Raw genomic sequence first — 16,611 nt, 5'->3', positions numbered from 1 at the left:
TGCATGAGCCAGGAATGACCCCTGTGCATTGCCGGGTGTGACCCAAAAAGCAAAAAATAAATAAATAAATAAATAAAGACAATGTGTATCTACACTAGGAAGATTTCACATGAATTATAACTTCTCCGATGGGAAAGAATCACCCAGCACCAGCAGTTCCTACTGCCTGTCTGAGACGCCACGAGGTGGCGGTGAGGTCCCAGCTCCGGCTCTGTCAGAGTGGCCGCGTCACCTGGGACAAGTCGCTGGACCCTTCTACGCTTCGGGCTGTCAGCAGCGGCACCGACCTCGCAGTCAGGGTCAGGAGGCGAAGACTAAGTGTGATCAGACGGACGAAGCAGGGGCCAGGGGCAGCCCGCAGGCGGGTGTGTGCCCGTGTGGCTTTCCCCGGGCACCCCCTCGATGCCCAACACGACTGGCAGAAGTGGCCCCTGTGTCAGCGGGTGCAGCACCAGGACAAAGATGCACAAACAATGAGTGAAAGCCCTGGGCAGTGCCCGGCACGGGGCATCAGACTAAACGGGCCACCCTGGAGAAGCCGAGCACTCTGGGTGGACAGGACAAGCTCTCCCTGACGATGACACACAGAAAGGGGAGCAGACACACGCCCTGAAGACAATACGCAAACATGACAAACGACAGATACAAGGAATTCAACTTCCAAATTTTCACAACTGAAATCTTTCCGGAACTGTGGGAAAGGTGCGTTGGCACAGTCTCCTTTCTAAGAAAGGGAGGACTGAAGCCCCACCATGATGGGGAGAGGAACACAGCACGCAGTGCTCCTACTTGAACCCAGGTTCGATCCCCAGCACCACATATGGTCCCCCAGTGCCCCTGCAGTGCCCCCTGGGTCAGAGCCAGGAGCGAAGCCCCAAGCACCCCGGGGTGTGCCCCCAAGCAGACAGAACTTGTAAAAAGTGACTCACCATTCTTGATGAATGAACTTAATACTGCCCGTACATACACACGGATGGTAAAGAGGTTTCTCGGGGGTTCCTTCTGACCGACATACCCTACATATATCTGCGAACAAAGGAGATAAAAGGAATTACTTTTGATTATGTTCTTTAACACAGACCACCGAAAAGTAAAATATTATGTTACATTAGAATATGTCATTGGTAAATATTAACACCGAGAACTAAAACAAGTGATCTGGATGATGCTAAAATCTATCGTAAGACACCGGGGCCAGAGAACAGCGGGTAGGGTGTTTGCCTTGCACACGGCCGACCAGGGTTCGATCCCACATAGTCCCCAAGCACCACCAGGAGTGATTCCTGAGTGCAGAAGCAGGAGTAACCCCTGAGCATTGCCGGGTGGGACCCAAAAAAGAAAAGCCATATAAATGAATAAACAGAGTCTACCATGAAGGCTGGAAGAAAGACGGGGAGCCCAAGAGTGCGGTGTGGGCAGGGGCGTGGGAGCTGCCCAGGGCACGGCCCAAACCTCCAAAAGGCAGAGAATTCACATATCTGAAACTTTAAATACTGATATATATATATATATATATATATATATAAATCAATTGTTCCTCCGTACGAGAGATTTGTGAATAAAGCTGAAAAAGTCTTTGCAAACTGCTCTCTAGTAGAAATAAGCTCGGTCACGGTGGGCGGGCACAGACACCCCGAGGGTGAGGAGGAGGAGGCGGAGGAAGGAGCCCGAGGTGCAGAAAGCAGAGGCCCCAAGAAGCCGCTGCAGCAGGAAGCAGCCTAGCACCCTGGGGCCCCCGCCAGGGGGCAGCGGCGTGCCCACAACGTCCCCAGGTGGGGCTGGACAGACTCGGGTGGCCCAGGGGACCGACCTAAGGAGAGGAACGCAGACCGAGCCATCACGCTTTCCCTTTCTGCCCTTCTTAAAATCACGTGACTGAGCTGCACAGTCATGAATCGAGACAAAGCGGTTCCCGACCGGGCCTGTCACACCGTGTCCATCGACGGCCCCTCCAGAGACGCGTTCCCACAGCACCGACTCTGGGGTGGACACTCCTCTCCTTTCCCCTCTGCCCTCGTCCTTCCCTAAGACTGCCCTGGCAGCGCGCAGGCAGGGCCTTCCCCCGGCTCCTGACTCCCCCGTGAGCCCCGGGATGGGAAAGAAGCCCCGCAGGGCCCCGCCACCCCCAGGCTGACAGCCCCGCGGCCAGCCTGTGCAGTGATGGCACAGATGCCAGTGCCCCTGGCTCTAGGCAAACCCGACAAGCGACCCCAGGGCCGAGCTCTCCCCGTGCCACCCCGCCCTCATGGGTGCCAGGTGGGGGGGGGGTGGATAGCACATCGGGTCTGCCAGCCGCCGGCCGGGGGAGGGCGAGGGGAGTGACAGGGAGGGCAGCACCGCTCAGGCCAGTCACGGGGACACTGTGACTCTCTCCCGGCTGGCCGGAACGGGTGGACGCAGATCACAGACTCGCAGGCCGTCAGCCCCTCCCTCACCGTCCTCCCTGACGAATGAAACGTCCTCGGAAAGCTTCGCTGGGGAGCTCAGGTGCGCCCCCCGCCCGCCTACCCGCCTCTCGCCGAGTTCCAGATCACACAGAACAGAACCCTGAGTCCGCCCCGTGACTCCCGGCAGCAGTACCCGGGCAGCGCCTGCCGCTGAGTCTCAACTTCCTGTGACACTCTCAGAGCCGCAAACACAGCCCAGGCAGGGGCGGGGCAGGGAGGGGGCTCCCAGGGACGGCTTGCTCTCGGGTAGGGGGGCCCTGGGAGCTTCCGGGTCGGTGGGAGCCCGGCCGGAAGCGCCTGAAGGGTGGGCGCGCTCAGGGCGGGGAGTCATGCCCAGCCAGGGACTGTGCGAGGGGCAGCAGGGGGCTGCGTCCAGGAAACGGCACCGCGGGACGCTGCTCTCCAGGGCCAGCAGGACGCTCACTCCATCGCCAGGATGCTGCGATGGCCAGGTGCAGGGCGAGGCCTGGGGCACACACTGCCAGCCTGCGGCAGGGAGCCCCGGTGTGGCTGGGGGGACGGGATGGGCACCCCTCTCCACAGAGGGCACGAGCAAAACGCGCACACAAACAGAGCGGGGCACTGACGTTCGGAAAACCTCATTTCCGAGGCAGTGGGGGGCTAGGGGGCCTCCGGAGAGCTGCCAGGACTGATGCCAGAGTGCAGAACCCAGACTAAGTCCTGAGCACCACCGAGTGTGGCCCAAAGAATGAAAACAGGAAGGAAGAAAATCACATTCACTCCTTTCGCGTAATGAACCAACAAAGAGACACATGCAACCCGACATCTCCATCAGCCCGGAAGGACCAAGCCCGAGGCCCGCCCGAGAGCTGTGGCTCGCCCCGTCTCTCCAAGGGCGACACGGCACTGTCTCGCCAGTGTCAGTCTTCCAGAAATGGGGTGACGCTGCACATGAAAGAACCCAGCTGCCGCCAACGAGACAAATGGCCGAAGAGTTCGCAAAGATAAAGCAGACCCACTGCCACCGATATCTGCAGTGTGGAATACAGGGTTGTTCTCCTGTAAAGTGTTTGTGCACCAACATGCAACTGGCACGCTAGCAATTTTACTTTCTTACATGGCTAATAAAACAGCTCCAGTGTGCAGGGGCTGGAGCAATAGCACAGCGGGTAGGGCGTTTGCCTTGCACGCAGCCGACCCGGGTTCGATTCCCAGCATCCCATATGGTCCCCTGAGCACCGCCAGGGGTGATTCCTGAGTGCAGAGCCAGGAGTAACCCCTGTGCATCGCCCGGTGTGACCCAAAAAAAAGCAAAAAATAAACCAGCTCCAGTGTCCTTAGGGTCTTAGGATATAAGAGACGGCCAGAGAGGACAGCAGGCAGGGCGCCTGCCTGACCAGCAGCCACGCCAGGGTCCATGGCCAGCACGCCGTAAGGTCCCCGGGCCCACCAGGAGTCATCCCCATGCACAGCCAGGTGTCAGCCCTGGTGGGGCCAAAAAAAAAAAAATATGTAAAGAGGTCCCTGCTCTGAGACTCAGTGGGGAGAGGTTTGAAACAGCGTCTTCAGCGGAGGGAGGGGACCGGTGGCGGGGCTGATGCTGGAACACAGAATGCCCAAAACTCAACTAGGAGTAACTTTAAACTCGGGGTGTCTTAATAATAATAAAAAAAAAGTAAAAAGCAATTTTTTAAAAATGTCTTATGAGGGTTGATGGGAAAAGGAGATAATTCTTCCTTGGAGGCAGAACACATACACACCCTAATTTCTGGAATTCTCCTAATCTGGGGGGGAAGCACTATAAACAGGGAATTTAGCTGAATGCTATCAATTCCCAACTTTTTTTTATTATTAAACTATAGGTTATAGGTGTTTAGTTCTCACAGAGCATCCACTATTTTAAAACAATCTATTTTATTTTTGATGGACTTTTAAATATTTTATTATTGAATCAGGGAGCTCCCCATGGCGTATTCGATATGCCAAATACAGTAACAATAACAGGTCTCATTCCCGACCCTGAAAGAGTCTCCAATCGTTGGGAAAGACGAGTAAGGAGAGGCTGCTAAAATCTCAGGGCTGGGATGAGTGGAGACTTTACTGGCACCCGCTCAAGTAAATCGACGAACAGTGGGATGACAGTGATCCAGTGATCCAGTGATTATTGACTCAGTGTGAGACAGACCCTGACAAAGCTGTTCGTGATTAGGCTTCAGTCACACGGTGTTCCAACACCGTCCCTCCACCATGTGCGTTTCCCAGACCAGTGTCCCCGGGTCCCTCCCGTAATCTGTGTACTTCAGAAGACCTTCAGGAGGATGCTATAATACTGCGGCCAAGCCCTCTTCCAGGAGGAAGGACTCCTTTGATTGGGATTTTATTTTCAAAAATTTAGCACTTAGGACCGAGTGATAGTACAGGGCACATGCAGAGAGGGGGTGACAGGGCACACACAGGGCTGCACGCTTGACTCTGACCTTCTGGGCAGGAAAAATACGTATGCGTGTGTGATGTGTGTGTGTGTGTGTGTGTGTGTGTGTGTGTGTGTGTGTGTTGCGTTGGGCTGTCTGTGTCCAATGCCACAAAGGGAAAGAAAAGGCCCTGGTGGTGAGCCTGGTGTTGGAACACTGCCTGAGCCGGCCAGGAAGACCACCCCCGCTGACGGTCACAGCACGTCGCCTCCCGGCTCCCCTCAGGGGAGGTGCGGGGTGCAGCACATGCGTGGTCTGCACTTCTGAGCTCTGGCCCCGCGCCGGCCACCGTCCAAGGACAGGAAGGAAAAAGACGAAGGGAAAAGAACATCCGGCTCCTTCGGGAACACGTGTCCTCGGACCCTCCCCACACACAGGGCCAGCCCAGAGGGTGGCGGTGGCTCCCCCACACCCCTGCAGACATCTCTCCGCCTCCCGCTTCAGACCACGGAGACCTTCCCTGCGCCGCTCTGACTGCCGGCTGTGGGTCTCAGCACTTCCTGCTGGCCATGCGCGGGGGCCACCCCAACAGTGCTCAGGAGCCCATACCCAGTGGCAGGGGTGGGACCAGGACCGAGCCACACTCCAGGCAAGCGCCTTACCCACCTGCACGGTCTCTCTGCTCCACCCCTTATTGTCGGGGGGTGTGTTGGTTTTGGGTTTGGGCCCCAGGTTTCACTCATGCCAGGCCTCTGCACCGAGCCAGCGTCCTCGTCTCTGCCGAGAAACCTTCCTACATGGCTGTTCGGCCGCGCTGAAAAGGAGCCGAGTGACAGCACTCTCTGGGACTGCACTTGCCTGCACGCGGCAGGCCCGGCCCCCGCACCCCACAGGGTGCCCCCAGCGCGCAGAGCCAGGCGTGAGTCCTGAGCACCGGCGGGCTGGCAACAAAAACAAAACAAAACAAAGACTGCATCAAGGTGGAAAACAGGCAACCTGTAAGTCGAAAAACCTCTCAGACCTATTTAAAAGCTCCGCCACAGAAATGTCTCAGGGACGCTAAGACAGTTAACCTGGTTACACGTCTAGCAGCGATATCCTAAGTCAGAAGGAGCGGTAACAAATACCCCACAGCAGACCACCGCGCTCACAGGCAGTGCTACTGCCCGTCATCCTGACTCGGGAGAGCAAAGCCAGTCAACACCACGACAGCGAGTCTGGCTGCACTTTCAGAGGCTCCCTCGGAAAAGACAAGCCAAGTGACAAGACAACAAAGGCACCAGTGGAAAGAAAGAATCGCTGGCCACACACTTCTGCCTACGGAATCCATACTCTGGTTAACTATGTTGGTCAAGTTTGTGAATGCTCGAAATTCTATAAAGCAGAACTTAAAAACACACGCAAAGACTGATGTGTTTTGTGATATGAACTTCTGCGGAGATAGCCCAGCGGGCAGAGCCTCTGCCTGGCACACAGCCGACCCAGGCTGGTCCCGGGCATTCCCATCTCGCCTTGGGGTCTGCCACAAGTGATTCCTGAGCATCCCACAGGGTCCCCGAGAGTTGCCAGGGGACCATATGGGATTCTATTCCTGAGCACAGAGCTAGGAGTAACCCCTGAGCAAATCTGGGTGTACCCCTCCCCCCCAAAAAAAGCCTTTAATCACACACAGCTAAGTAAGTTCTGCTGAAACACCCCAGTGGACAACAGGGCAAAGATCACAGCGAAAGAAAGGGGGGGGGGAGAAAAGTGCCCTGCATCTAGCGGGTCCCACTTCCGTCCCCAGAACCACTAATGGTCCCCTGAGCACCACCAGGAGTGACTCCTGAGCACAAACCCAGGAACGGCCCTGAGCACAGCTGGATAAGGCCCCCAATCCCAAAGAAACGAAAGAATATGTTCAGAGGCCACATGGATTCCTATTCTAAATATTTAAAAGGGTCGGGACCAGAACAGTATAGCAGGCAGCCAGCCCAGATTTGATACCCAGCACCCCTACGGCCAGCCAGGCCATGCGTGGAGTGATCGCTGGGCAGAGCCAGGAATCAGCCCTGAGAACACCTGAGCATGCCCCTCCCCGAAAAAGATAAACACAAAGAGCGATAAAATTCTCGTAAAAGACAAGTGCCTTTCGAAACCTTGGGAGGCCCATCTTCACATACTCTAGCCAAAACACAGGGAACCCGCAACTCCAGGGCAGAGGTGAGAATTCAGTGGCCTTCTAAATACCCAGAAATATTTTTACTAGTTTGTCTCCCAATATACACTTATCATAAGATTAGTCTTACTACCGTGTGCTGAGTTTAAAGCTGTTTTCACTTTTAATACAGCAAACACATAACGAAAGTCATTTGGGTCCTCCACGTTTACCTTTCAGTGTTTATTTGCAGCCACGTCTAGGAGTGCTACAAGGAGCTGGGCCCTCCCTGGAGCACCAGCAGCTGAAGGAGAGCAGCTGGCCCACCCTGAGTCCCAGGAGTTGACGCGGGGCTGCCACTCGACTCAGCCGGCCCGGACACCGTGGGCCCCCAGGGCCGCACCCGGCATCTGAGGTGAGGAGGGGTGTGCCGTGGCAGACAAGGAGCTCAGGGACTCTGGCCACCCCCCAAACGCAAACATTCTCAAAGTGACAGCTGGGTCTTTGCAGACAAGATTTTTGAAAAGCTCGTTCAGGGGCCAGGGAGAGCGCGAAAACGGCGGGATCACATGCTCTGCGTGCGGGGACCCGGGTTCAACCCCCAGCACCACATGGCTCCCCCCAGGGGCCCCACGCACCACGCCGGGAGTAAGCCCTGAGCGTGTCAGGTGCAGCCAGAGCAAGCGCCACGGGCCCGAGCAGGGAAGGCACTGGCCTTGCACGGGGCCCGCCTGGCCCAGGCATGACCCCGGGAGTGGCCCCTCGGTGCAGGGCCAAGAGTCAGGCCTGAGCACAGCAGCGCTGTCCCCCAAAACAAACAGTTGAGTTAAAGATGAGGGGACTGTGGGGACCTGGCGAGCAGCAAGTGAGACGACAATGGCCTGCAGACTGAGAAGACAAGCCCCCCAGAAACACGCCCTGCCCACACCGCGACCTCAAACGCCTGGCAGAAAATCTGCCTTGCTGCTTAGGCTCCCATCTGCAGTGCTCTCTCAACGAATACCAAACGAACCCATCTCCTGCCATCACTGTGGATGAGACACCAATAGAAATCAACCACCTTGAAACCTCGCTTCCTGTACTGCCGGTCGCTGAGTAACCGATCCTGACCTGTTCCTTCTCTCTGGGCTCTCCGTGCTAATTTCCACCCCTATAGAAGTCTGTCGCACAGCCCACTGCAACAATATTCCGACTACAGTCGGGGTGAGAGCTGTTCCCACTCCAACAACATTCCGGACTACAGTCGGGGTGAGAGCTGTTCCCACTGCAACAATATTCCGACTACAGTCGGGGTGAGAGCTGTTCCCACTGCAACAACATTCCGGACTACAGTCGGGGTGAGAGCTGTTCCCACTGCAACAACATTCCGGACTACAGTCGGGGTGAGAGCTGTTCCCACTGCAACAACATTTTGACTACGGTCGGGGTGAGAGCTGTTCCCACTGCAACAACATTTTGACTATACTTGGGGTGAGAGCTGTTCCCACTGCAACAACATTCTGACTACAGTTGGGGTGAGAGCTGTTCCCACTGCAACAACATTCTGACTACAGTTGGGGTGAGAGCTGTTCCCACTGCAACAACATTCTGACTACAGTTGGGGTGAGAGCTGTTCCCACTGCAACATTCTGACTACAGAGTGAGTGAGAGCTGTTCCCACTGCAACATTCTGACTACAGTCGGAGTGAGAGCTGTTCCTCAGGGTCTCGTTGTCTTTTCCCACCGGGGAAAACAGCTCAAGAAAGAGCACGCAGGGCGTACCCATGGGAGACCCTGAGTCAATCCCTGGCACGGCCCCCCACAAGCACCCATGTGTATGGACCTGGCAGTCTCTGAGTACTCCTGGGCACAAGCTGGGGAGTGCTCCCTGGCAGTGCTCAGGGACCAGAGCAGGCCAAGCACCGCCAGGAGAGGGAGGGGCCTGGGTCCCCGGCACGTAATATACACTTCATACGTGAAGGATATGTTCTCTCCATCCTGCAGGGAATACACTGGAAGCATTACCGAGTGAGTAAGACTCAAACAAGCCGCGTCACCCAGCGGCAGTGTCCCCCAGAGCCAGGCTGTCCGACAGGCCAGCCACGCCTCTCTGGAGGGAAGCACTGACAGGGAACATTGGCTTCGACGACACAATTAAGTGATCTATGCACCAACTTACGTACATCGTGAAAGGATCACAGTGAGTCAGGTGAAACCCACCATCACAGTGACAGCCTCACCCGCGAGCAGGGGCTCAAGGCTCAGGGGTCATCCCAGGCAGTGCCCAGGAACTTCAGTGATGCCGGGACCGAGACTGGGCGGGCCCACATACAAGACTGCACCGTCTCCCGCCTGCCTTGCACCGACCCACCCGGGTTCCACTCCCGGGCCCTGAGAACGGCCAGGAGTGGTTCCGTAGAGTGACCCCTCAGCAGCCCCAAAACAAAACCAAGACTGCACTCACTCCCGTCCACAACTTGATTCTCGGGTGAGAGCGTTCAAGACCTTAGACTTCCAAACACACGAGGCGATGTTCTCAACTGTAGTCACCATGCCCTGCGCCACAGGCCCAGGTCTCAGTCCTATTTCATAACCACAAATGTCGTACCTCTGACAGGATCGTCTGTCAGGTGCCTCGGGACCCGGGGCCCCTGCTGGATGCTCCGGCCCTCCCGCAGTGCTGGAGTGCTCCTTGGCGCCCGGCAGGGCTGAGAAGCGAGCTCAGAGCCGCGTACAGGCCGGGCCTGCGCCTCAACCCTTAGTGCTGTCTCCCCCGCCTGTGACATGTTTATTCGCTCATTACTGTCCCAACCACTGCCGAGATACCCGACCCAGATCACAGGCAGATGACGGATTCCGGCTCCCAGAATGCTGAATTTTAGATCAGGAAAGAGATATTCCGTGAATGAGCTGGTGAAAGCATGGCAAGGAAATACGCGGCTGCGGATAACACTGCCGAAGCTTCTGTCTCGTGCACGTCACGGAGTGAGTCCTCCATCCCTGCTCTCCTCTCCACCCCGACTGGCCCAAGGATCCGTGTCTGTCTCACCGTACTTGCTCCTCTCCTCGCCCGTTCGCTCTCCTGTAGCATCAATGGCCTCCTGGATTTTTGGCTTCTTCTTGTGGGGCCACATCTAGCAGTGCTCGGGACTCAGTCCCGGCTCTGCACTCAGGTACCACGCGGGATGCCGGGGAAAGACCCAGGCCAGCCGCAGGGGAGGCAAAGGCCTGGCCCGCTGTACTGCTTCCCGACCCTCCTGGTGCTTCTTAAGCTTTCCTGGCATACTGCCTTCTTAACTCTGCACCGGCCCTGCCCCCTGCCACGGGCCCTGGCAAGTCCACCTCCACTGCCCTGCCCCTTCTCCGGGAGGCCTCCTGCCGGGCCGCGTCTAAAACCACCACCCTGTCCTCATGTTCTGGCACTCCTTATTCCCTCCCGATTTACTACTCTGCGCGGCACTTATGCGCCACGTTTATTTTCTGCCCTCCCTTTTCCGCAAGCCAAAAACAAAAATGTAAGCGCTAAGAAAAGGATTTTTGTCTATTTTTTTTCTCCTGCCTCACCCAAGTGCATAAAATAGCATCTGGCTTGTAACAGGTGCTCAATAAACATTTGTCAAGTAAGTGCACGGATGCCTGGTCAGGAGCTGCCAAGGCTGAAAGCTGATCTGTGGCAAGAATGAGACAGACATGTCTGCAAGCACAGATGAAAGACCACGTGAGTCTATAAAAACAAGGACAAGTTTTGTTCTGACAAATTCATGTCACCTTGGGTTTCTGCCACAAACAATTGCAATATACTTCAGTGTCATATTTTCTCAATGAATGTTTCATACTCAGATCAAGAACAATCGCTTTAGCATTACATAAAAAGAACTAGTAAGATTTTGCACTAGGCTCTGCCAGCAGGAGCAGTCCTGAGTCAGCTGGAAAATGAGAAAGCCCAGCTCTCGGTCGGTGGCCCGAAGGTCCCGCACTGTGATCCATCTTCCCTGCATCAATATTTGTCTGCACACCTGTCCCAACAGCGCAGCGCTTTTCCTTTTTGGTGTCATGCAATATCCCTGGGCAGGGAGCACTCTGCTTCCCGAAACTGAACACTGCACTGCAGGGTCAGGCTCCAAACTGTAAAATGAAGGCGCTGCCCAGCTAAGTCTCCTCTGGTTCTGAAGCTCAGAACCCGGACGGCCCACAGTTTACAGGAGTCACGCGCACCCACACAAGCCGCCAAGACAACAGACAAACACCCAGGAAGACTGATTCTCCAGGAGATGGCTCAAAGGGATGGGGCATCTGTCCTGCGTGGGGGGCTGCAGGGGAACCCCTGGCACCACACGGTCCCTGTGCATGGCAGCAGTGACCCCCCACCCCGCCCCGTGACTGAGTCAGCAGTTCCTAAGCAAGGCTGAGTGTGGACCCTCCCCACACCAAATTTACTCATCCATCCTCTGTACTAAGCATGGAGTATAAATGTGTTCATTTTACACACACACACACACACACACACACACACACACACACACACACAGAGTTAATGCACTGAGTAGTTTAGAGCTTTTTTAAAAATTGGATCACCATAAATTATAGTTATTCATTCACGACTGAGTTTCAGGAGTTGAGTGTTCCGACCCCAATCCCTTCACCAATGTCCCCAGTCCCCGCCCCCACAGCCTGCCACTACGGCAGGCAGGTTTGTCTTTTTCTCTTTCCTACGAAGCACAGTGGTTTACCAGACTGCCGCTGGCAGGGCCCTGTATACATCGCAGTACACACACCGCCCTTCAGTTCCCGCCCACGTCCCGTGGCCAGCGCTCTCGCCGCCGTCCCTTCCCTATCACAGCTCCCCCCACCCCAGGAAGCTTTAAAATATAAGAAACAATATGAAAAGCCAACATCCGTCTGGCAAACAAGCAATTTTCCAACAACTTTTTACTGTATTGTTTACTACAAACCAGAAATACTGAAAACTATCAAAAAAATCATATATGGCACCATTAGAGAAAAGCAGGATGCTATTTTTAAAATACACTCAATTTGCATGGTGGTATTTTAGTGACATTCTTAATCTGTTCAGATAAATATTTTTAAAAATAGGAAAGTAAACATCACTGTGTTTGTAACAGTATGTGATTAAAGTTTTGTTTTAATTCTGCTTAGCTATATTTTCCATGCACCTGACATAAGAACTATTTATTTTGTAATCAGATGAAACCCCAATTGCATTTTTAATTTCAATAAATCAGCCCTTGGTGGCAGGGGGCAGCTCAAGCCACTGGGGCACATTCTTTTCAAGGAGACACTCCAGGTCTGCTCCTGGGGTCCCACAGGGAGAAAGCCCCAAGCAGGGAGCGGGAGAAGGGAAAGGCAGGGGAGAGAAAGGACGCGGGCCTCTAACGACAGACTGAGTAAGAGGTCTCAGCCACTGTACAGCCGGGAGGACCTAGGCCTTGCGGGCGGCCAACCAGGGCTCATTCCCGGGACCCCTGAGCACAGAACCAGAAGTGATCCCTGAACACAGCCTGGTGTGGCTCCAAAACACAGTTAGTAACTGAGTACATAAACATTGTTGCCAAAAATTCTGGCATCTTCGTTTTATAGGAAAACCTCTATCCTTCCAGTATTTTCCCAATATAATTTTGAAAACTTTTTTTTTTTTTTTTTTTTGCTTTTTGGGTCACACCTGGCGATGCACAGGGGTCACTCCTGGCTCTGCACTAAGGAATTACCCCTGGCGGTACTCAGGGGACCATATGGGATGCTGGGAATAGAACCCGGGTCGGCCGCATGCAAGGCAAGCGCCCTACCCGCTGTGCTATCACTCCAGCCCCAAATGCTGAATTTTACAAAAAGTGTGAGAAGCATTAAAAATTCACTTTCAGGGGCTGGAGCAGCAGCACAGGAGATAGGGCATTTGCCTTGCACGCGGCCGACCCGGGTTTGATTCCCAGTATCCCATAAGGTCCCCTGAGCACCGCAGAGGGTAATTCCTGAGTGCAGAGTCAAGAGTAACCCCTGTGCATCGCCAGGTGTGACCCCCCCAAAAAAGGGGGAGAAAAATTCACTTTCATTTCATGACTCATCATTTCCTAAGCACATGCAAGACAAAGTCTCGGTAGATCAATCATTATCCATGAAAGAGACGGCAAGGGTAAGTTGCCTCACCATGGCTACCGGGCGTGCACTGTAAACGTCTCATCACGGAGCCCAGGGAGCCGTGCCTCGCCGCCAGCTGCTGCTGCGCCCCGTGGCCGGGGGACCCCTCTGTTTCTCGGGTTGGAGGCAGCGATGCCCCCTGCACACCGATGCCCCCTGCACGCCCATGCCCCCTGCACGCCGCGCTGAGAACGCTCCTGGTGCGCCGCGCGCCCAGACCCCGCGTTAGTTGGGGGCCTGGCGTGGGGCCGCGCACGTTGGCAACTACGTTTCATTCCTCGCCCGACGGTAACTTTGCAGGAAAGAGGGGCTGCGCGCTGGAAGCCCGGGAAACATCTCTCCCGGATCCCGCTCAGCTTCGGGCTCCGCCTGGCCCGCGCTCTCCCCTAACCCACCGTGCGGGCCGCCGGGCGCACGGGGCCTGCGGGTCCAGCACCCACGGCACCCACGGTCCGACCTGCCGCCCGGGAAACGCTCCGACAGCGCCCCACCCCCTCCCAGGTCCCGGGACTCCACGGGGGCGCGGCCAGGCCCCTATAGCTCCGAGACCCTCGGCCCCGCTTGGCTTGGTTCAGCCCAGCTGGGGGATGGGGGGGAGTTACAGACACTAGCCGGGCCGGATCCCCTGAGACCCCCCCGCGCCCGCCCCCTCCTCCAAAGCGGCCGGGATCGAGTCCACTCGGCTGCAAGTGGAGTCCCCTCGGCGGGCCCCGCGGGAAAGGGGAGACCCAAACCGCGCCCCCTCCCCAAAGCGAGGAGGCCCGGGACGACCCGCCCCCCACCCCAGCCGCACCCCTCCCCCGGGAACCCCCGCCAGCGCCGGCGCAGAGCCCAGACCGTGAGGCCCACCTGCCACCTTCCCGGGGACCCCCAAACCCGGGCGCGCGCCCCCACACGCCGCCGCCCGCCACCCAAACAAAAGAACGCGCCAGCGCCTCCGCCGCGGGACCCCTTCCACGTCCGGGTCTCGGGGGGCCGGGTCGGCCCTCGCCACCCGCGCGGGGCCCGGGCCCTGGAGTCGGGAGCAGTTTGGGCGCGCGGCGGGGGAGGCCGGGAGCGCGCGGGCCGCGGGGCGCCCCCCGAGCGCCGGGGGGGGGGGCGGGAGGGCGGGCGGGCAGGCGCCGGGACCCCGGGCCTCGCGCCCCCCGCCCGCGCCCTGGGCCCCGCTGCCGGGCAGCCCCGCACCCAGGCCCCGCGCCCCGGGACCTGCTTCTCGCACCGCGGACCCAGCTCCTGGGCCCAGGCCCCGCGCCCCGGGCTCCCCGCGCCCCGCTTCTGCGCCCCGCGCCCCACTCCCCGCGCCCCGCTCCCGGGCCCCGCACTCCGCACCCTGGACCCAGCCCCGGCCCCCGGGCCCAGCTCCCGCGCCCCGGCCCCGCGCCCCGCACCCCGCGCCCCACGCCCCGCACTCGGCCCCGCTCGGGCCGGCAGCGGGCAGCGGGCGCGCGGCGGGGTGACCTTCGGCGGCGGCCCGCGGGGGCCAACGGCCGGGCGCCCCCGGGCGGGCGGGCGGCGGGCAGGGGCCGAGGCCGCGGGCCGGCGCGGGCGCCGCTCACCTTCCTCGGCGGTGTCCATGTTGGGGGGGGGGCGGCGGTGACGCAGCCGCGAGGCGGCCGCGGCCGGGCCGGGGCCTGCGGGCCGGGCCGGGGGGGGGGGGGGCGCGGCGGGCGGCGGCCGCGGCAGGTGCGTGAGCTCAGGTGCGAGCGGGCGGCGGGCGGCGGCCGAGGAGCGGGAGCGGCTGACAGAGCGGCGGCGGGGGAGGGGCCTGGGCGGGGCGCGCGCCGGAAGGGGCGGGGCCGCCAACGACCGGACGGCACTTCCGGCGGCGGCGGTGGCGGCGGCGGCGGCGCGCGCGCGGGGAGCGGGGCGGGGAGCGGGAGCGCGCGCGGGAGCGGGAGCGCGGCCGGGAGCGCGGCGGGAAACGGGAGCGCGCGGGGGAGCGGGAGCGCGCGGGAACTGGAGCGGGGCGGGGGCGGCGTGTGGGCTGCGCCCCGCGGGAGGGTCCGTAGGGCGGGATCCAGGGGTCCCCTCGGCTCGGTCCTGCAGAGCCTCCCGGGACCCCGACGGGCGGGCGGACAGTCCCGCTCAGACCCCGATCCCGTGCTCCGGGTGTCGGGTGCGAGCTGGACACTGCCGGTGGGCCCGGAGGGGAGGGGGCGCGGGTGGGCCGGGAGTCTCCCCCCCCCGAGCCGCCCCGGGCAGTTCTCGCGCGGGCATCCGGAGGAAGGGCTGGGGGAAGAAAAGAGGCACGGGATTGATGACAGTGGCGACCCCCCGCGTGACCAGGCTCCCCGGGGAGCCGGCGCGGCGGAAGGGAGCACTGGTGGAAGGGAGCACTGCGGATCTCTGCCCCCGACCGCCCGGGGTGGGGGCTGGCGCTTCCGCCCAGAGGAAGTTGATTCAGATGCGCCTGATAAAACGGGTCGTGATTCCGTGTTGCTTACTAGCAGAAAACAAACAAAGCCAAGCCACCCAGAGCAAGCGGAGGCTGGTAGGGAGGCGCGGGAGAAGGTGCTGGACACAGTGTCACTCGTTAAGGGTGGCCGGCTCTGCGCGGGAGAAGGTGCTGGACACAGTGTCACTCGTTGCTGCACTGCTTAAGGGTGGCCGGCTCTGCCTCCCACCGGGACGCTGCCTTTGCTCAGCACGACCCTCGGCGCTGCTCTCCCTGCGAGCACTTCAGAATGCCCAGCACCTTAGGGATAAGTGCTTGAGTAACAGCCAGGGGGGCTCTGACCCCGTTAAAAGGATTTGTGTCCCGGGGGCTGGAGCGATAGCACAACCGGTAGGGCATTCGCCTTGCACGCAGCCGACCTGGGTTCGAATCCCAGCATCCCATAGGGTCCCCCGAGCACTGCCAGGAGTAATTCCTGAGTGCATGAGCCAGGAGTGACCCCTGTGCATTGCCGGGTGTGACCCAATAAAAGGATTTGTGTTCGTCCCCTGTGCAAAATGCCATTGCGAGAATGGGTTGGTGAACCTTAGCTGCAGACCCCTCCCCAGAGCCCCAGGAGAGTAGCCAGGAGCCTACACCTCACTGATTTGGCCGATGCCACACAGGTAAGGTTTGGGCGGTGTGACCCAAGGCTGGAAAGGACTGAAATCCTTGGGCCAGACCGGCTGCCTTCAAGGACTGGCCTTGAGAAGGCTGGTTCTAACCCCCTTCGTTAGGTTGATGTTACTCCCTCGTTCTGGGCTTTGGAGGAGGCTCATTCCCCATCACACCCCGAGCACCTCTCAGCACCACCACGCAGCCTCTCTTTCCTCTCTCTGTTCCTTCTGCTGCTTTCTACCTTTTTGATGCTCCAAGGGGACTTCTAGAGCGGTCCCAACCTTTTTTTTTTCCTACCTGTGGAGGTCGGATGTAATAAACCAACTTTCACTGATCTCCTGAGATGTGAATGAGCTTCACGTGGTTCTCTTGAGACCTCAGTCAGACCTCGCAGTGGCCCTGTTCAGGGAACCAACTAACTGGTTCCAAGACAGGAAGATGCTGTGGGCGGGACCGAACCTTGGCAGCGGG

At 58.6% G+C, this 16,611-nt stretch overlaps 1 protein-coding gene across 2 annotated transcripts in view; it reads right to left on the bottom strand.

The window, feature by feature from the left end:
• MARCHF6 (membrane associated ring-CH-type finger 6) overlaps window positions 1-14,706 on the bottom strand; it is a 56,659-nt gene extending 41,953 nt beyond the window's left edge. Inside the window, exons 1-2 of one of the 2 annotated variants that reach the window (XM_055119671.1) lie at window positions 14,645-14,706; window positions 930-1,026 (exon numbers count right to left, since the gene is read on the bottom strand). In XM_055119671.1, the coding sequence (XP_054975646.1) occupies window positions 930-1,026; window positions 14,645-14,663 (116 nt within the window). In that variant the 5' untranslated portion in view covers window positions 14,664-14,706. Of the gene's footprint in view, window positions 1-929; window positions 1,027-13,097; window positions 13,147-14,644 lie in introns of those variants that run through there. The other variant, XM_055119629.1, reaches the window with a different exon arrangement.
• Window positions 14,707-16,611: the final 1,905 nt, after the last annotated feature.

Source organism: Sorex araneus, chromosome 1 (genome assembly GCF_027595985.1).
Source record: "Sorex araneus isolate mSorAra2 chromosome 1, mSorAra2.pri, whole genome shotgun sequence".
Classification (NCBI taxonomy): Eukaryota; Metazoa; Chordata; class Mammalia; order Eulipotyphla; family Soricidae; genus Sorex; species Sorex araneus.
This window is presented reverse-complemented; position numbering and strand designations above follow the sequence as displayed.